The sequence below is a fragment of the Callorhinchus milii genome, unplaced genomic scaffold (genome assembly GCF_018977255.1).
Source record: "Callorhinchus milii isolate IMCB2004 unplaced genomic scaffold, IMCB_Cmil_1.0 Scaffold13, whole genome shotgun sequence".
Taxonomy (NCBI): domain Eukaryota; kingdom Metazoa; phylum Chordata; class Chondrichthyes; order Chimaeriformes; family Callorhinchidae; genus Callorhinchus; species Callorhinchus milii.
The window spans coordinates 4867835-4889258 of NW_024704754.1; the positions used below are offsets into that span (position 1 = coordinate 4867835).

Consider the following 21424-nt stretch of genomic DNA (forward strand, 5'->3'; position numbering starts at 1 on the left):
ATCCCACAGACAGTCACAAAGTGAGTGACCGATTTTATTTTCGGTGCGTGTGGGGAGGGGAGGGACTAGTGGGGGAATTGTCAGCCAGGACACCGGGAGAGAAAAACTCCCTTCTCTTTTCGAATAGCGCCACGGGATCTTTAACGTCCACCTGAACAGGCAGACGTGACTCTGGCAAAAGCGTGGGCGATCATAGCAAATAAATGGCGTGGCGTGAACGTGGTTCTATTACTTTATTTTCTCAGCACACAGATACATCTCACTTACTTTGTTTTACGACTCGCGACATATTCAGACCAGACTCGGACCACAAATTCTCAGTGCAACACATGTTATCCGTCGAATGGATTCACAAACAACATTGAGGTAAAACGATGTATAAAAATCAGTCCATATGAAACATGGAATCAGTTACAGCTAGGTCAGCTATTAGATTGGAAGATCATACTTGAGGTTAGCGTGAACATTGGTCATTTTGTTTTCCTTGATACACACAAAAAAAATCACACGTAGAAACAGTTCACAAAACACATCATCATTACAAAGCCAAGGACTCATTTCAGTGGGAGGGAGAACAGTGAAATGGGTCCTTGCATATTACATTGTACAGTCACAGTATGGCTACCAAAAGGGTTATAACAAAAGTCAGGTCAAGGAATCATTATTGTATTACTTAAGGACGGTTACAGTAATCAGTGTTTTTTTTAGTCTTGGTTACACAGTTCTTCATGCCTCGGGCTCATACTCCTGATACTCTTCCTGTGACGATAACAAAAAATCATTATTATTAATAATATAATAATCCTTGCATTTGATATAGCGTCTTTTCACGTCATTGCGATGTCTTAAAAACGCTTTTTCAATTAACATCTTGTCTGATTTTTGCCTTCTCTCGCATAAGATTTGTGAGCAAGTAGCAAGTAGTAACTAGTAATTGTTTGCTTACATGTGTGGTTTGTTACTTTTACTGTGGTCCAGAAGCATGTATAATAATAACAATAATAATAATGCTTGGATTTGATATAGAGCCTTATCACGTCAATGAGATGTCTCAAAACGCTTCACAGAATATATTGTGTGAATATGCTCACAACAGTGTCCTACAAACAGTCGTGGATTGAGTGACCAAATTATTATTATTATTTTTTTCTTGAAGGGATTATTACCCCCGGGAAAGTGACCCACCAATCGACTAACAACCGTGTTCCTATTATTCTTCTTCTTATTATTATAACTCAATGGAGGCCTGTAATAAATGTAGATCTTGACAGCTATCCTAGCAGACACTTAATGTGCCCAGTGTCTATCTAACTACATCGGTGCAGAATTGCGACCATAATCTTCGAAGAGTTAAACAAAAGCAGACTGCAGTAGCAATAATGAAACTCAGTGATACGGAAAGCCACTGGCCTGAAAACAGGCTCGCTGGCTTAGGGAAGGCAAACCTGGGAGCCACAGACTTTCAATCAGGCAGCTTAATCTGTCCTGCTCTGCCCCATATAACCATTGTTGTACAGTTTGTTACTCTTTGATAAGAGCAAATGATGTCAGAAAGATAAAATCAAATTCAATAAATGTCGGGGAGCCAGAGGCACGGCAGATATTCCCAGCAAGAGCCTGTGCTTATTTCCAGCTGTTTCACACCAGTGAATGATAGCCACAGACCCGCAATTATAATAGTAACAATAATAATTCTTGTGCTTGATATAGCACTTTATCATGTCGTTGAGACGTCTATGATCAGGGCCTTGATCGGAGAGTGAAACTAACTGGTGCACTTGCTGTGGCAAGTTTAGAACCATTTCCAGCTAAAATCAGCGAGGCCTCAGCTTCACTGACTCGCAATCTTAAAATCGACCTCGGCCCATCTTGGATCATGTCTTTAATATAATAATCTTTACATCTGATATAGGGCCTTATCACGTTGTTGAGACGTCTCAAAGCGGTTCACAGAATATACCGCAAAGTGGATTGACTGTGCATTTTGTGGGCGAAACGTGGCAGCCAATTGCGCACAGCAGTGTCCCACAAACAGCCGTGGGTTGCGAGGCCAAATTTGAGCCGTCTCAACGACTTGATAAGGTGCTATATCAAATGCAACGATTATTATTATTATGAACTGTGTCTGTTGAGCAAAATTGCAACGGAGTGACTGAATGGTAGTCTGATAATCTGTATCAACAACCCATTCATGTATTGTAGGCCTAAATCAATTAGGTAAGTAGTCTGTTTCATTGTAATTTGTTCCCTTTAATTTTTTTATGTCTGTGTGATGCTGTTGACTTCTGGCAGACAGTGTAATCGCTAATTTAATTGCATTGACACACTGAATGCTGAAGCTGAACTACAGCTTTACAACTACAGCAACAACAACAACTTGCATTTATACTGCACCTTTCATGCAAGATAGCATCTCCAGAGTGGGGTGGTGGGGGGGGGAGGGGGAGGGAGACAGAGAGGGAAGGCAAAATGAGACAGAAAATTGCAGTGTGAACAGACAGAGGAAAAGTAATGCCCAAACAAACTGCTTCTACTACTAATAATCCTTGTATTTGGTGCAGCAACTTATCGCAACTTTGAAAGCGCTTCACAGAAGCGCTTCACAGAATATACTGTAAAGTGAATTGACTGTGCGTTTTGTGGGTGAAATGCGGCAGCCAATTGCACACAGCAGTGTCCCACAACAGTTGTGGATCGAGTGAACAAATAATATATTTTTTTGAAGGGATTATTACGCCCGGAAAGCGATCCGCCAATCGGCTAACAGCCGGGTTGCTACTTACTGCCAGGTTAACAGAGGCATGTGGAGTAAGGAAACATGCCTAAGGTTTTGCCCCGCCCGGGAATCAAACCCGGGTCCTCTCCCTTGCGAGGCGAGCGCTCTAACCACTACTTTAGAGGACTCCACATTCTTGAAATCAATCATCACAAGTTGCTCTTTATCTAGCAAGTGCAGTGGCCCATTGTCGAAAGGATCACTCGCCTTTAATGTCCTCTTTAAAGGAAATTGTCAACCAGCATGGCATGTCCCGTTTGTGTGGGTGACAAAATCCAGCAATCAACATTTTCCTGAACAGAGCATTCAAAGCCCTGAATACTAATGTGGGCTCTGTGCTACCAGGAAAGAGAGGGAGTGAGTAATGTGTAACATTAATCTTGTCTCGAGCCCAACACCCACACAGCTGTTAAAATGGCACTGATCCTCCTTCCGAGGTCAGAGTAAGCCAGGGTTTCGTTTCCTTCAGGTAGAATATGAATTTCTTTGGGGGGAAAGTTTTTAAACGGGAGGTTTTAAATGACTGACGGACCTTCCATTGGTTTATTTTCGAGCATCATTATTCTAGAATCCATATAATCCCTCGGGAATACTGATCGTCCTGAAATAGAATACCTAAACATAGCAAGAGATTGTAAACAGACCTCGGATGACTGACAGCTAGCTCCTCTTTGTGGAGGAAGATGACCGATACGCTAGTCTCTTGTTTAAGCGCTATATAAATGCAAGTTGCTGTTGTTGTCTCATTCTTTGCCTTTCTCTTGTGAGTTACTGAGCTCGAGATTATAATCAAAATTTACTGAATTTGGACGTGTATAAATAAATCCAAGCTGCTGCTGCTGCTGCTGTTGTCGCTATTGTTGAATGGGTTTTAAGAAATTGCAGTGGGGGGAAAAAAAACAAGTTAAGACTGGATTCGACAATTTGCCAAGTGGATGTTCTAAAGTGCTGGGTCAGTACAGCAAATGGAAGAGCGGGGTGGAAGGTACTACCTAAGTGTCTCTCATTTACCCCGCATATTCTCAATGAATGCTTTGTTATTTCAACACCTGGAGCTCGATTCCCAACCCTGGGCAAGAGCTGGTGGCTACCCTTTGGCTATCGTACCTGTGGAGCTTCTTCATAGACCTCGGGTTCAACGTGAGGTCCCCCCTCTGGTTCCATTTCACTGCCTACCATGGAATCTTCAACCGCCTCTTCCCCGACCTCCTCAGGCTGTCGCAGATCGAAGACGGAGAGAAAACAATAGGTGAGGGAGGTGCAAACGCACACCAGCATCAGTAGAATGTCAGAGCTGTTCATTGTCAGAATATCCTCACATCCCCTAACAAACTGGGTCAATTTGGAATTTTGATGTTAGACGATGATCAGTTTATAATAATCCTTGCATTTGATATCATGCTTCATCACTTCGTTGAGACATCTCAAAGCGCTTCACAGGATACACTGTGAAATGGATTGACTGCATATTTTGTGGATAAAACACGGCAGTCAATCGCACACAGTAATTACAGTGCTGTGTCCATGCAACAGTCATGGATTGAGTGACCACATATATATATATATATATCTTTGAAGGGATTTTATTACTCCCGGAAAGTGATCCGGCAATTGACTAACAACCGGGTTCCTACTTACTGCGAGGTAAACAGAGGCGTGTGAAGTAAGGAAATTTGCCAAAGGTTTTGCCCCACCCGGGAATTGAACCCAGATCCTCTTGCTTGCCACAGCAGCAATTCTTGCGTGTTACAGCGGCTCAATAAACATCAAAAGGTATTGTGTGTTGGGCGTGAAAATGTCCAAAATTTACAAGACAACTCAAGAATGTTTTAATTTTTGGCAATTTATTGGTATTGTATTACTCATAGCCAAGTCAATAAAAAAAGGCAATTGGGAATAGAGGCTGGTTTAATCTGGCTCCAGATATACTAAAATTATTGCTAAATAAAATGTTCTGCTCTTACAAGTTAGTTTAATACATAAAAAACACAGATCAATTTGTTTCAACATCAGTTCAATTTACGTATATATGAAACATGAGACGGTTTTAATCTTGCAATGAACTACACCGGGAGGGATTTGGGTTAGAAGCACAGAGGATCTATTAAAATAAAAACCTTTTCAGTCAGTTTCAGTCCTGAGCAGTTTCATTGAACCCAATGAAAAGTAAAGAGATTGGATGTGGCAATATTATTATGATCTTTAAAATTTTGAAGGGACTTGATAATGTAGACCATGATAAACTGTTTTATCTTGCACTGAACAGTAGAACCAGAGGACACAGCCTGCGATCGAAGGGGGGTAAATTCAGAACAAATCTGCAGAAACACTGAAACACTAATTCAGTGAGCGAGTAGTAAATTTATGGAGCAAACTCCCAAGGACACAATGGAAGCAGGAAGTGTTGTTTATTTCAAGAACAAATTATAATTTCTCCTAGAAAATACAGTACATAGTTTGGGAAAACATGTCAAACGACTTCCAGGATGGTGGAAGTTGAACTGAATGAACCTTGCAATTCTGATATTATGGTCTTAGTGGAACAGGATGAAATGAACGCTGTTTTGGTGCCCTTTGCTGGACAATAAATTGCTAAAAGTCCCTGTTATGTGTGATCTTGGAGTCCTGTAGCTCAGTGGTTAGAGCACTCGCTTTGCAAGCAAGAGACCTGAGTTCAATTCCAGGCAGAGGGCGAAACCTTGGGCAAGTTTCCTTACTCCACACAGAGCCTAATAATAATCCCTCCAAAACCAAAACCAATAATAAAAATTGGTCTTTTTCAATCTATGACTGTTTGTGGGACATTGCTGTGCGAAATTGGCTGCCGCGTTCGCCCACAAATATACAGTCAATTCACATTACAGTGTGTTCTGTGAAGCGCTTTGGGACGTCCTCCCGACGTGAAAAGCGCTATATCAAATGCAAGGATTATTATTATTATTATTATTATCTTGCTTCTCCCTCCCTCTGTGACCAACTAAAACCTTACCAACCTGTCCACTCTGTCCGCTCGGCGGGCACTGGCCTGCAACACGTTCCTCGCCTTACCCGCTCCACCAACAGCAGTCGGGCCTTCAACCTTTCTGCCCCCACCCTCTGAAACTCCATCTCGGAGACCTTCTGCCTCACCCCCTCCTTGCCTCCTTCAAGACCAGTCTCAAGATCTTCTTCTTTGACTGTGCCTTCAGTCATCCTAAGTCAATGTAGAGCAAGATTCACACCTACAGTCTTCTAGACTGTGAGGCTTTGTGTTATAGCAGGGAGTAACTTTACCCATTGAACCATTGAAGGAGCTTAGCAGAACTTTATATAGTATCTCCTGTCCATACTTCATGCAGATCAAACCACATTTAACTTGAATGTAACCTTCTAGAATCCCCTGGATACAGCATCAATCACCTCTGTAGCATTTACACTCTTTGGATTCTGTAATGGTTTTACTCTACAACTGCCTAATGCTTACCTTTGAGACATCTTATCGCTTTCTCCTGAAAATTCATTTCACTCTTACATCACGCTAGCAAGGTAAATTCTAAGTAATGTGGCTTAATTAGAGCATCTGATGGATCGTAAATCGTCCAATTGAGAATATGAAACAAATTAAATGCTAAGAGCCTCTTACTTAAGAGAAATGTACAGTATGCAGATCTTACTGTCTCTTCCCACCGAGGTTTCAGCCCATTAAAATGTGCGATATGCTAACTATTCTATTTGGGGAAACATCAATTACTGACATTAGTGTTCGGAATAAATTGCATCAATATTGAATGAGCTTGTCCACCTGTCCTTGGTATTTCTCCTTTCACCTTCCTAAAAGCTGAGTAAGTTTCACATCAGTGTTTTCGCAATATAGAAGCCTCCGTGCAGATACCTAGTTTCTTAAATTGGGCTATAAAATACAGAGTGGACAATATGGTCCACCACCATCTAATAATAATAATAATCCTTGCATTTGATATAGCGCCTTATCACATCTTTGAGACATCTCAAAACGCTTCACAGAATATACTGTAAAGGGAATTAACTGTATATATTTTTTTGGTGGGGGGCGCAAAATGCAGCAGCCAATTGCGCACAGCAATGTCCCACAAATAGTCGTGGATTGAGTGACCAATTTATTATTTTTTTAAGGAATTATTATCCCTGGAAACGCGATCTGTCAATCGACGAACAGTCAGGTTCCTTACTGCTAGGTAAACAGAGGCATGTGGAGTAAAGAAACTTGCCCAATGTTTCACTCTGCCTGAGAATTGAACCCAGGTCTCTCACTTGTGAGGCGTTTGCTCAAATCACTGAGCTACAGGACTCCACTGTCCAGATGGCAGTGGACAAATATCACAGTGGACAATAACATATATCAAACCAATTTTGTCCAAATTTGTTAGTAGCATATATATATGTATAGTATATATATATATAACATTACTTTCAAAAAACCTAACATTTAAAACCTCTATTAAGTGTCACGATATCAGATCTTACAAGATTTACTGCGACTCGATTGCTATGTGGGATGAGTGCGCTGAGTGAAGACTGACCTTTATATCAGTGGGAAAATCTTCCTTTTTCACCAAGCCTGTAGCCGCTGCGATGTTACCGGCTCCATCCACAGTCTTCTGTGCCACGGCAGAGACTCCAGTGATGACTGCTCCACCCACCAACGAGGCCTGCTCCTTTGTTTTCTCAGCCACTAAAAAGCAAACGTCACTTTACAGTAGTCTATAGTTCCTGTGTGAGACAATCCCCTGCCTTTATTTCCTCCCATTCTTCCTTTGCCTCCCTCCTTCAAGGCCTAGCTCAAGACCTTCCTCTTTGCCCGCGCTTTCGGTCACCCTCCCACCATCACCACACCCTCCACCCCACCCCTTCCCCCTCCACCTTGCTCTCCACTTCTCTTGACTCCAATCCATAGCTCGGATGCACTGTCCAGCACCTCGGGATGTCCTCCCGACATGAAAGACCCTATATAAAGGCAATTTATTGTTGTTCTTTAACTACGTTTTTTTTCTACTCAGTGCTACAATAATCCTTCACTCCGCCTTTCCTTCTGTGGACCATTTAGATGTCTTTAACCTTCGATTATACCAGATTTTTACCAGAATTAAAATGGTTAATGTCAATGTCATTTTTATCCTAAAAATGAATCCCTAAACTCTGTGGAATATTGACTCCAATATTTTGGCTTCGGTACAATAATAATAATGGTCAAAATATTAGGATGTTTGAACAAGAATGCCGAACCTTGTGCCAAAAAGTATTAGTTCACATAATTTCTGGCTGGCAAGACCATAATTCTCGTTTGTATACAGCTGTGGCTAATTTGAGTGTATTAAGGATGGCAGTCAGTGGCAATATGTTAAAGCATTATAGTTTAGAAGATTTGTATGGCTCTGACAGATTACATAGTTGAAGGACATTCACGATGACACCCTCTCAAACTGTCTGTCAGTCCCTGGTTGTAAAGATAATCAGAGAGCGTGCTAACCTGGCATAACCGACACCATCTTTGTATTTCTTTTGACATTCCTGAACTTTTGCTGTTGAAATTCCAAACATTTTAATGACTGCAATTTCCTGACAACATCACTGCTCACCTTAGGAATTCTACATAAAAACATAAGAATTGCTAGACGAAAGAAGACCAAGGTCCACCCAGTTCGCCTTCCACCATCCTGGCAGTCGCATGCATAAGGTTGTGTCCCAGAATATATACTGTATATCCCAATATATTATTTCTTAAAAGAAATCTATCTAATTTGCTTTTGAATGAATCAACACTTTCTGCTTTCACCGTCTCCCTGGGGAGCCTGTTCGCCTGATCACATCGTTGAGACGTCTCAAAGCGCTTCACAGCACATATTGTAAAGTGAATAAGACTGCGTATTTTGTACATTTTTAAATTTTATATCTCTATTTTTAATATGCACTTTATATATAATTTACACCATCACCGCAAAACCACAATGAATCGATCAGTTTAGTTTGTCTCTGAAATTGATACCAGAAACCTGAGTAGGCATGACACAACAACAAGGCTTTACAAAGCTCTCTCTCTCACACACACATACAACCCTCTGGTTAAATAAAAACCTTGCTATTTTTGCACATTTCTGCTCCATCAAACTGCGCGAACGCCACTTTCAAACGGCTTAATGCATTTGCATGAATTCATCATTTTTATACCTTTTAATCATTTTTGCATGAATTCACCATTTTTAAACACACACACACACACACACACATCTATATACATTCATACCTGAAACCACACTTGAAACACCTTCCTTAGTTTTGGATCCTATAAATAAATAAAATGCAGAGGATTATAATAATAATAATAATTAATAACAACAATAATGCTACGACTAATAATACGAGGAAATTGTCAGGAATTCATCTCCTGGTTAATTGTCAGAGCCTATCATTTTGCACAGGGCTTCAATACGCCTTCTTCTGAAATATGTGCTATGTATTGTGTTTTTTTTTGGAGGGGGGGATTATTATTAAGCTCTTTGGGTTTGTTGTGGCTGTTTTAAAGGGAGTGGGGAGGGAGAAACACAGGGAGAATGCGTTTTTATGGGGGAAAAATATGTGATCACCATATGGCTGACTGACCCATCTGTTTTTCTCTTTGACCGTGCCTTCAGCTCCCCTCTCGACTCTCTTCCTCCTCCTCGCTCCCTCCCTTCCCTCCCCTCACCCTGACCATTTCCCCCTCCTCCCTCCCTCCCTTCCCTCCCCTCACCCTGACCATTTCCCCCCTGCTCGGGTCATGACCCAACTGTGCAGCGCCTTGGGACGTCCTCCTGACGTGAAAGGCGCTCTATAAATGGAATCTTGTTGTTGTTGTTGTTGTTGTGGGCAGACAGGATGATAGATAATAAAACCATTCAGATCCCATCCTCCCCCCTCTCTCTCTCTCTCACACACACACACACACACACCAGCTCAACACTTGGGAGTGAGCACACACTCATTGCCTCCACACACACACACACACCCATACACACAAAAATGTATATTTATTTGACTTGACATCACATCAAAAGGGATTGCAATCATCAGCAAAGCTGCACTGAGCACTCACTCACTCACACACACACTCACTCACACACACACTCACTCACTCACACACACACACACACACACACTCACTCACACACACACACACCCATACACACAAAAATGTATATTTATTTGATTTGACATCACATCAAAAGGGATTGCAATCATCAGCAAAGCTGCACTGAGCACTCACTCACTCTCACACACACACACTCACTCTCACACACACACACTCACACACTCACTCACACGCAACATGCATATAACCATTTGATATCACACAACCAACTAAGATTGCAACCATTCGCAAATCTGCATCGATTGAGTGAGTGAGTGAGTGAGTGAGTGAGTGAGTGAGTGCTCCCGAAGAAAGACGGGGATCGCCGGACAGTGTGAGAGCGAGTGGGTGAGAAGGTGACCTTTGTCTTTCGCGAATGCGAAGGGCGCTTTCTTGTGCATTCAACGCAATGCAAAGGGATGGATCGCACTGATTGCACCTTACCCACATACATCACCCCTTCCTTGGTTTTCTCTGCTGCATCGGCTACCCCCTGTTTGGTTTTCTCTGCAGCAGCCACCACCCCATCCTTGGCTTTGGATAAGCCTTTCATGAAAACATCCATTTTTTGGGGGGTTTTGCTCTCTCCTCCTGGATTCAAACTGCAAAGCCCTGGATCTTCTGGAGCAGAGACACACACACACACACACACACACAGGGAGAGAGAGAGAGAGACTAAGTCTCATTCATTTGCAAAGCCACCATCTCCCTTGCAGAGAGAGAGAGAGAGAGAGAGACTAAGTCCCATTCATTTGCAAAGCCACCATCCCTTGCAGAGAGAGAGAGAGAGAGAGACTAAGTCTCATTCATTTGCAAAGCCACCATCCCTTGCAGAGAGAGAGAGAGAGAGAGACTAAGTCTCATTCATTTGCAAAGCCACCATCCCTTGCAGAGAGAGAGAGAGAGAGAGACTAAGTCCCATTCATTTGCAAAGCCACCATCCCTTGCAGAGAGAGAGAGAGAGAGAGAGAGGGGTAAAAAAAGAGGTCTCCTGGTGTCAGGTTGATTATTTCCTAAAGAACTCGTGCTGATTACATTCCTATCCCATCACATCCCATCACTTCACAACCAAACAACTGCAAAGGAACACTGACCTGTCAGCCCCCAGGATCCCTGTGGTTGCTGCTGTCTCTCTCCTCCTCTCTCTGCACAGCACTTGCCACCTATTGCCTCTCACTGGGAACCTGGGATTTCATCCACAGAGCAGTGCAATGGCAGGAACCAGTTCCTCTCCCCTCCTCTGTATCCTCTGCTCTGCTCTCCTCCCTCTCTCTGTCTGTTACAGTGCTCGCAATGCTCCCCCAGGCTTTCTGTGTGATCTATGTTCCCGACTGATGCTCTCTCTCTCTCTCTCTCTGTCCTTCCTCTTAGTCACTCCAGTCTATAGAAGCGCTGTGTTGGGAGTGGGGGATAGCCCCTGGAGTGTATTTTCCATCAATTAATCTATTTCCAAGCAGTGTTGCTTGAAGACTGATCGCGCATCTTCTTGGGGAGCTGTGAAAATGGCACATATCGCACTGATGCCCGGCTCTTTTACCCCATTTGCTTGTGGCTCATATATTGTTTTCCAAACCCAGACCCAATTAGGAGCCATAATATCTGCTGATCTCAGATCCCACCCTCATCATGTAGGATAGTGGTTAGCTCGATCCCCTCTCAAGCGAGAGGACCCTGGTTCGAGTCCCAGACGTGGCGAAACCTTAGACAAGGTTCCTTACTCCATACGCCTCTGTTTACTTAGCAGTAAGTAGGAACCTGGTTGTCAGTTGATTGGCGGATCACTTTCCGGGGGTAATAATCCCTTCAAAATAACCCAAAATGCTGTCACTCAATCCAAGACTGTTTGTGGGACACTGCTGTGCGCAATTGGCTGTTGCGTTTCACTCACAAAATACACAGTCACTCCACGTTCCGATATATTCCGTGAAACATTTTGAGACGTGATAAGGCGCTACATCAAATGTGAGGATTACTATTATTATTTTGATAAGGGTGGGTTCGTGTCAGGATCTCCGCTCCTTCCAGTGAGAGCAGATTAAATTCCTCAGATGGTGTCCCTGGCTTCTCAATCCCGGCCAACAGAGGCAGAAGATCTCTCTCTCAAAAATCATCTCTCTCGACAGTTGCTCCATCTCCCACAAATAAATCATGGGGGGGGGGGGGGTTGGGGTGGGTGTTGTATCGTAACACCCCACACAAACTGACCTCAAAGGGAGAGCACAGGCAAGCACACAGCCCAACGAGTAACTGATACGGACAGATAGCACCCTTGATTGCAGCCTATGATTTGTGACAATCCAAATCTGACTGAGTTCTTCCTAGGCATGGAAATTTCCTTTATCTGGAATGGGATGTGCCACTCTATCCCCAGATAGACCTGTCCTGCTTATTTAATCCCGTAAAGGCGTTAGACGCTGTTTGGCAAGAGCCAAGATTTAGGAATGTCAGAGTTGGGGTAACTACTGGAGTCTAACCAGCTAACGCCGTTTGGCTAGCCATTGAGAGCGCTGTCTGGAAAGCTTCCTGCTGCTTATCCAGGCTGCCTAGTCTGTCTAGCACAGTGCCTTGGAGTACTCTACACTGGTCTTGCTCAGGAACCAGACTTTCCAAGATTGCCTCAGACAGTTGACTTGATTCCACTATTCCATTGCCAGGCACATCCCCTGCTTAATGGCGCCTGATTAATGTTGCACGCCTTACAATGACGTAACATTAATGACGTTAACATTAATGAAAGGACTCTCGCTTGTCCAATGCCTTGGGACGTTCTCCTGATGTGAAAGGTGCTGTATAAATACAATCTGTTGTTGTTGACCAGCGATCAGTGTGTTGGTGGAGTCTTTCCCAATCAGTATATCCATGACTGTTTGTGGAACACTGCTGTACACGATTAGCTGCCTCGTTTCGACAACAAAATACACAGTCACTGCACTTTACAGTATATTCTGTGAAGCGCTTTGAGACATCTCGAAGACACGGTAAGGTGCTATATCAAATGCAAGGATTATTATTATTATTATATACATCACCTTGCGTGCAGAGGCTGACTAGTATGATCTCATTAAACAAAGGATTGCAAGCGCCCATTTTTCAGTGTGACCATTCCCTATGATCATGAAACCTTAACACTGCAGATGGGTGAACATATGTCAAAAGTCTTCATTGGGCTGTGATCACAAACACTCAAGCACCATTCACAAGTTTCATTACGTCGGGAATCAATAAGATCATTGCCCCAGACTTGGAATCTGTCCAACTTTCCCGTAAGTGATTTACTACACCACTTACAGAAAAATCCAATATGTCTGGTCTGCCACAGACTAACACTAACCCCTGCCAATGTATGGAACTCACTACCCCAAAGGGCTGTTGATGCTTAGTCCTTGAACATATTCAAGACTGAGCTAGATAGATTTCTTATTGCAAAAGGGATTAAGGGATATGGGGATAAGGCAGGGTCAGGTTATTAGCTGGAGTTAGATTAGAAGATCAGCCATGATTGAATGGCGGGGCAGGCTCGAAGGGCCGAATGGCCTAATCCTGCTCCTACGTGTTATGTTATGTTATAATTTCAAAAATAGTGGCTCATTTTCTTTGCTTCTAATAATGTTTCAAAAATATATTTAATATTACATCTCCGTTGACCAAATGCAAACAATCTTTCAGCATCTGAATTTTATTTCTTTCTGCAAATTTTTATTAATGTAAACATTATAATGTTGTGTTTCATGTGATAAATTATCTAAGACCCCTTCCAATCCTGAGGAAACCAACAAGCATAGATTTGTGGAGTCCTGTAGCGTATTGATTAGAGTATCCGCCTTGCAAGCGAGAGGACATGGGTTTGATTCCTTGGCAGTTAAATTTGGGTGAATATGGCTCTACTTTGTGTGACAGTGGAAGTGCTGTGATAATTATCAACTTACACATATTTAATCAGTTCACATTGTGTCAGTGACTTGTCTCAGTTGATGACAAAGAAACAGAAGTGCTTGTAATTAAAAGTATATCTTGGAACGTAAGCCTGATAATGAAATCTAGAACAAATACATTTTCCTTAAATTGAAACTGCGCCTTTCATATTGGCAGAATGTCTCAAAGCTCTTTGTGGGACGTACCATAAACTCTTATGACTTTATTTGCAGGTAAACGCAACTGCCAATTTGCACACAGCAATGTCCCACAAGCAGCCATGGAGTGAGTGACCAAATTTATCTGGGGGCTTATCGGCCAGGACACCGGGCAAGAGAAACTCCCTTTTCTTTTAATAATAAATAATAATTCTTCTGTTTGATATAGTGCTTTTCACGCCTTCGAGTCTTTCACATTGGGAGGACGTCCAGGACGCCTGAAAGCGCTCACAGAATATACTGTAAAGTGAATTTAACAATTGATTTTTCAATAGGTAGAGACGTCTCGAAGACGTGATATGGTGCTGTATCAAATCCATGCAGTATTATTATTATTATAGTGTTATCAAACATGGGAAGAACACTAGGCACCAATATATAACTGCAATCATGGGAGGCCACAGAAAGAAGGAATATTCAACTTAAAACACAGGATTGTCCATTGAATGAGAACAACAGTCTTCCCCTCCCCCCTTCACCCCACTCCAGCAATCAGGGTGTTTCCTGCAATTGGAGTTATTTTGATAGAGGCTGTGGCTTCTCAATCAGCAAACCCAGCTGTACCCAAGTGCTTTAACAAGTTACTGTTTAAGAGGCTGATAAAGGTGACTGGGGGAGGCTGTTTGGCTTCAACACATTCCCAGTAATGGCGATGGCACATTTGGTGAGTTGACAGGTTGTTCAATGGGCGCGTCATTGAGTAAGGTGGTTGAGAGCAGAGAGAGGGTGGTGGAGCTTTGCTGTGAAGCGCTGGGGAACCAGCGTGTAGGAGCTCTTTCATCTCCAGTGACGAAGGCCAATTTACTGACTTGACCTTTACACAGCTTCACTCAGTCCTCCTGCTAACCAGTTCTCACAAGGAGGTCTCCCCTTTACAAACACAACTTGGTTGCCACCTGCGTTGTGTGTGTGGCAGGAATGGCTTTGCTTTCAAATCTACAAATTCCAGAAAGCTCCACACTGCACTGAAACTTTCAGGGTGACAGCCAGCTTTGGATCCCTTGGACTGTGTTGGAGACTGACCTGGCTTTGTGTGACAATTATGATTTGAAGAAAAAAAAATCTCATTTGTTTTATTATAAAACTACAGGAGAATGAGAGGCAACTTTTGCATTATCTTTTTCTCTCTCTCCATAAAATTTGGGGCGATTGTTTTGAAATCTGGGCGTTGGTTGGCCTTTTTCCAGTTAAAAATAAAATTCCCTGCTTTTAGAAATTGGGAATATTTTCAGCAAAATTAGCATTACATTGTTGTCCAACCTGGTTTTATGTGCTTTTTTTCTTAAGGTCCATTTGACAGGTCTTCAAGAGCCTGAAGAGGAGGAAGGTTTCAGGCCCTCCAGCAAAGCCAGTCCGACTCTCGAGCCCTACCTGAAGCATCCTTTACAGAACAGGTAAATTGAGCATCCTCTTTCTCCACCCTGGGAGGTCCAGCAAACTATCAGTCCTCCCAGGCTGGCTGGTTTATGTTTTCCGGTTTGATACTTTGGTGATTAAGCGCATGAGTGCTGTGTTCAAATGTCAGCTCTGGAACACTGCTCTGCGTGAAGTAGCGCTATATCAATGCAAGTTATTGTCAGACATTTGAACATTTCTTATAATAATAATCCTTTCATTTGAAGCGCTTCGAGATACCGTCCGGTGTAAAGCGTGCTATAATAAATGCAAGTTGTTGTTGTTCATATACCATCTTATCATGTCTTCGAGACGTCTCAAAGTGCTTCGTAGAATATACTGTAAAGTGAATTGACTGTCTATTTTGGGGCGAAATGCGGCAGCCAATTACACACAGCAGTGTCCCACAAACAGTTGTGGATTGAGTGACCAAATTATTATAAGTTTTTTAAGGAATTATTACCCCGGAAGGTATTCTGCCAATTCCCATTCTGCTTCCCTTTTCTTCTTTCCAATTTATTAATATATATATGAGACATCTCAATAACATGATAAGGTGCTAAATCAAATGCAACAAATATTTTTTGTTTTCATAGCAAAAACTTTTAATGTTAGGTTTTTTTAAACCTAGTACGACATGCTTTTTCTGGATGAAGGAATTCTTTCTTATAAAATTGGAAAATGTTAATTGCATTGATTAGTTATCAGTGTGGAGTTATCGTTTGGCAGATTTTGTTTTAGGAAACAATAATAATTAAACATTAATAATAATAATAATCCTTGCATTTGATATAGCGCTTTTCACGTCGGGAGGACATCCCAAAGTGCTTCACAGAACACACTGTAAAGTGAATTGACTGTATATTTGTGGGTGAAACGCGGCAGCCAAATTATTATGTTCCTTAAGGATTATTATCCCCGGAAAAGCGATCTGCCAATCAACTAACAACTGGGTTCCTACTTACTGCCAGGTGTGGAGTAAGGAAACTTGCCCAACATTTCGCCCTGTCGGGAATCGAAGCCAGGTCTCTTGCTTGCGAGGCTCTAACTACTGAGCTACAGGACTCCACAAACATAGAAGTAGACTATTCAACCCCTCGAGCCTTTTCCACCGTTTTATAAGATCACGGCTCATTTGTACCTCAGGTTTGCGGTACCTCCCCTTGCCCAATATCCCTTAATAATATCCTGACCTAACAAATATCTATCTACTTCTGTAAATGTGAAAGAATCCAACATCCACAGCCTTTTGGTGGATGTCGGTGTTCTGTTTACTTTCTGTTGTGGCTTCACAGAGTGTAGCAGTGTGAGGGTTTGCTGTTTGCTGCTTTAGGTGGTTGCACTAGTTTGTTTCTCCTCTGGTCTGTGTGTTTTCTTGTCTCTCTCGCAGGTGGACTCTCTGGTTCTTCAAAAATGATAAAAGCAAAGCCTGGCAGGCCAACCTCCGCCTGGTCACAAAGTTCGACACCGTAGAAGATTTTTGGGCGTAAGTCATGAGACTAACAGCTCAACAGAATGGAATCAAATGCTAAAAAAGCATAACCGCTTGAGAAGGGACAAGTCTTTAGTAAACCAAAGACTTTACTTATCTCCCCCACCCCCAGCACCCATTGCCTCATGAATCTTTACATCCGAACAACAGCAACTTGCATTTACATAGTGCCCTTCATGCAGGTCAGCGTCTTTGAGTGCTAAACAGTGGTGAAGCCTGCCGCTGAGCTGGTTTGGGGGTGGGGGAGAGGAGGTGACCGTAAGCGCGGTCAAAGAGGAAGATCTTCAGTTGTGGTCTAAAAGATGAGAAGGAAGGAGACAAGGCAGAGGCATTGGGGGGAGAGAGCTCTAAAATTTCGGGGCATTACCAACGAGATGAAGGAATCAGCAGCTTGAAATGACTTCCTTGTTGCGATGAGTTTAATTTTCAGAAGAAAAGCCCCTGATTAGTTATCTTAGGAGCCTCCATCCACCTCATTAACCCAAACTGCCTGATGCAGTGAGAGCATGTTAAATGACCATGTGTGCTGCTTGGCATTAAATGACTCCCTGCCCCCCACCCCATAATTAAATGAACCTGCTCACAGGGGAGATTGCAATAGCTGATCACGAGACCAAGTCTGTTGAGTGAAGTGCCTTAGCACGTCCTCTTGAAGTGAAATGTGCTATGTAAGTTGTTTCAGTAACAATGCTCAAAGATCTTGCGGAAGTTTAGTTTTTAAACTTTCTTTCTATCCCTCTCCTTGCCTTTTGTTTTTAACAGATTATACAATCATATTCAGCTTTCCAGCAAGCTGATGCCAGGCTGTGATTACTCGCTCTTTAAGGTTTGTGATGAGAAACAGACGACCAGGTTGAACATATGAATGAAATGTTGTACAAGGTGTGCACTGACTGATAATCTCCAGCACACTGTAGGTTAAGGAATAAATAGTATGTTTACAGTGCCCTCTAAAGGAGAGGTACACGAATACACAGTCTGGGAGGTCATCTGTGGCTCAACATTGAAAAGAATTGGGTGAATAAAACAAAACAGCGGTCACATTTATTTATCGAGATTTTAGTGGGCTGTTCACTATTCCTGAAGATCTCCTCTTTGGCTGTGCTTAAGGTCACCTCCTTCTGGCTTGGCCTCAGGCTCCGAGATGCTGCTCTGGGTGAAGGGACACTACATAAATGCATGTTGTTGTTCATCTGCATGTTTGCCAATCTTCCCGTCTGCTTTTCATGTTCCTTTATCAACATTACAAATTTTTAATTGAGTTTTCAATGCTCTGGAGCGGATGTTTTCACCAGTAGTGAGTGTCCTGGCCCACAAACCTAGTTTTAAAAAAAAATTTAAATAAAATGTTATTAATAAATAAGACTGAGGTGGATAGATAGTTGTTAAATAAGGGTATTGAGGGATATGAGGCAAAAGTGGGTAATTCAAGTTGAGGTACAGATCAGCCATGATCTTATAGAATGGTGGAACAGGCTCGAGGGGCTGAATGGCCTACTCCTGTTTCCATGTTCTTCGGAATCCTCCTTTCCCCTCCGTAGGAAAAGCGGAAAGCCAACAGATTTAAAAGATTCTTTTCTCAATTCCTTAGAATTTTTAAAATATCCAATAAAATGTTTAGTAACTAGTTTCGTGCTATGCCATAGGATGGTATTGAGCCCATGTGGGAAGACAAACAAAACAAATGTGGTGGAAGATGGTTAATCACACTCTCCAAGCAACAGAGATTGGTTGAACTTGATCAATTCTGGTTGGAAACGGTGAGTTTTGAACTTGTGTGGAAGACTTGGTCTGTTTGACATGAGCACAACCACAGAAAGCTGTAGGATTGTCTTAGATATTCAACAACAAGATTGCATTTATAGAGCGCCTTTCACGTCGGGAGGACGTCCCAAGGCGCTGGACAGTTGGGTCGGGACCTGAGCAGGGGGGAAATGGTCAGGGTGAGGGGAGGGAAGGGAGGGAGCGAGCAGGGGGTAGAGAGTCGAGAGGGGAGCTGAAGGCTGAAGGTCAAAGAGAAAGGTCTTGAGACCGGCCTTGAAGGAGGAAAGGGAGGAAGCTGCGAAGGCACTGGGGGATGGAGTTCCAGAGCCTCGGGGCTGAGAGACTGAAGGTCCGGCCACCGATGGTAGGGTGGTTGGGGCGGGGGATGTGGAGCAGAGGAACGGAGGGTACGGGCAGGTAGGTAGGGGGATAGTAGGTTGGAGAGGTAGGAGGGAGCAAGGCCGTGAATGGCCTTGTAGGTGAGGATGAGGATCTTGAAATCAATCCTCTGGGGGATGGGGAGCCAGTGGAGGGGAGCGAGGGTGGGAGTGATGTGGTCGCGGTGTCTGGTGCGGGACAGTACACGAGCTGCAGAGTTCTGAATGACCTGCAGTGTGGAGGGAGGGCCGGGAAGGCCGGCGAGGAGAGAGTTCCCATAGTCCAGCCTTGAGGTGATAAAGGTGTGGACCAGAGTTTCAGTAGCGTGAAATTAATATTCAGGACTGGAATTTGAAATATTGTTGCATTTGTCACTGGCAAGACTGTTCCTTCTAACAATAATAAGGAACATCCACAAATAACAAAGTAATTCTGAAGTGTATCCTTTGTTTTATTTGAACAAATATGGCTTCACAAAATAACTTGCAGTTTTCTCTCACTAGATAATTTGTTTCCAACTAGTGTATCTATCCTGTATATCATACACAACCGTGAAATAATGGAACTAATTGTGGTTCTCCAGAGAATTAATTTGCTATTTTGTTAATGTAATACTAGAAACTAACCAGACATGTTTTTGTAGTAATAATCTTTTCCTCTTCCCCCTCCCTCCCCCACCACTAATAAGTTGCTATGTCTTATTGGGGAAGCTTTTGATCATTATAGTGACGATGTATGTGGTGCAGTAACCAATATTCGACCCAAAGGAGATAAAATAGCCCTTTGGACAAGAGACACTGAAAACCGAGATGCAGTTTTACATATAGGGTGAGTTGGCTGACTGTGTGATACTCTCTCTAATCTTGCTGCCAATCTTTTCAACATAGCTGAATTACATTTTGCCCACAAAACATACAGTGAATTCATGTTACAGCATATTCTGTGAAATTAACAACATTTCACAACGTGAACACCAAACCATGGGGAATGGAAACACTTAACACTTCTGATCTATGGAACAAAAACTAGATTTCTAATCTCCATTGTTACTCTGGTAACCAAGGCATTTCACCTTGTTAATCAAGGATCTATTCTTCACAGAATATTACTGTACTATAACTAAGCATTGCGGCTGTCTAGACACTACTGTCTGTTGGCACTTCTGTCAGACAAAGTGCACTGATGATCAGTGAAGGATGATCTAACTTTGAACATATGTTCTTTGCACTTCATGAAGTACAATCTGCTTTCTGCCCCTCACATTAATAATGCTGAGTGTGTGCACCAATAATGTGTGTTCAGTGTTGGCTGTTGATTTTTGTGTAATCTGTGTATACATGTGTATGGATTGTTGGGTTGCAGTATTACAGGAAGACTTTACCTGAATGTGTTTTGGGGGACTTTTTAAAAAAAAAATGTATAAAAGTTGGAACCCTATCTATAGTTCACTGCTTGATGTTTGGAAAACTCTGATCAGCGATTTACTATGTTGTGTCCTATTTGCACAACAAGTTTCACATTGGTGGTGGCAGTGGGGGAATGTACCAAAGTGCCGGATAGTCAGGGATTTGGACCCAAGCAGGGGGTTGGGATCAGGGGGCTGTGGAGGGCACGGAGGGTAGGGCAAGGAGGGTGACCAAAGGCGTGGTTGAAGAAGAGGGGCTTGAGATGTGCCTTGAATGAGACAAGGAAGGGAGTGAGGAAAAGGGACTGTGGGATGGAGTTCCAAAGGGTGGGGGCAGAGAGGCTGAAGATCTGATGGTGGGGCAGACCGGGCGGGGGACGTGGAGCAGGCCTTACGACAGACTTTTGTTTCTTTTGCTGTAGGAAGATTTACAAGGAAAAGTTAGGTCTTCCAGTGAAGGTTGTGATTGGCTATCAAGCCCACGCAGACACGGCTACAAAGAGTGGATTGGGGATTCAAAATAAGTTTGTTGTTTGAGAGGATATTGTATAGTCACTTCCAGAGCGGGGGGACCAGAATTCATCGTATTCTACAAACTGAATTTGCACAGCAGCTAAGATGTTCACTATTTTGTTGATTGAACTGTGACTTTGCATTTTTTGTTAACATTTTCAATTGACATTGTGAAAAGATAACATTTACTGTACAAGTATGTTGCAAGACTGCATGACCCTGTATCTTTATACATTCCACAGTCCAGCAATTGGACAAAATTAACTTCTAGAATGTTGTAGGTTTTGAGGCTGTAAATGTTCACTTAGAAAAAACTGATCTGCAATAAAAATGAAGTGCATAACTGGAATTTTGTGTCAATCCATGTAACACTTGTGAAGTTTGGTGTTCTTGTATATTGGCCATGACAGGTGTGTTTTATAGTTTAACACACTTTTTGTTTCAACTG

General features: G+C 42.7%; 2 protein-coding genes across 3 annotated transcripts; one reads left to right on the forward strand and one right to left on the reverse strand.

Annotated features, from left to right (window-relative positions):
• Nucleotides 1-216: 216 nt before the first annotated feature.
• Nucleotides 217-11333, reverse strand: sncb (synuclein, beta). Of its 2 annotated transcripts, none has more exons than XM_007906248.2 (6): nucleotides 10994-11333; nucleotides 10344-10517; nucleotides 9036-9074; nucleotides 7315-7466; nucleotides 3884-3991; nucleotides 217-759 (listed from the first exon to the last, which is right to left on the reverse strand). In XM_007906248.2, the coding sequence occupies exons 2-6, from the start codon at nucleotides 10462-10464 to the stop codon at nucleotides 727-729; spliced, it is 453 nt and encodes a 150-aa protein (XP_007904439.1). In that variant the 5' UTR covers nucleotides 10465-10517; nucleotides 10994-11333; the 3' UTR covers nucleotides 217-726. The 2 variants fall into 2 exon arrangements, with proteins under 2 accessions (XP_007904439.1, XP_007904438.1); XM_007906247.2 differs by having other exon boundaries at nucleotides 10344-10520; nucleotides 10994-11332.
• A 1267-nt stretch (nucleotides 11334-12600) lies between these two features.
• Nucleotides 12601-21192, forward strand: LOC103186956 (eukaryotic translation initiation factor 4E-1A). Its single transcript, XM_042340055.1, has 8 exons — nucleotides 12601-12605; nucleotides 14090-14096; nucleotides 15317-15423; nucleotides 16815-16910; nucleotides 17679-17742; nucleotides 18563-18676; nucleotides 19747-19886; nucleotides 20886-21192. The coding sequence occupies exons 1-8, from the start codon at nucleotides 12601-12603 to the stop codon at nucleotides 20998-21000; spliced, it is 648 nt and encodes a 215-aa protein (XP_042195989.1). The 3' UTR covers nucleotides 21001-21192.
• Nucleotides 21193-21424: the final 232 nt, after the last annotated feature.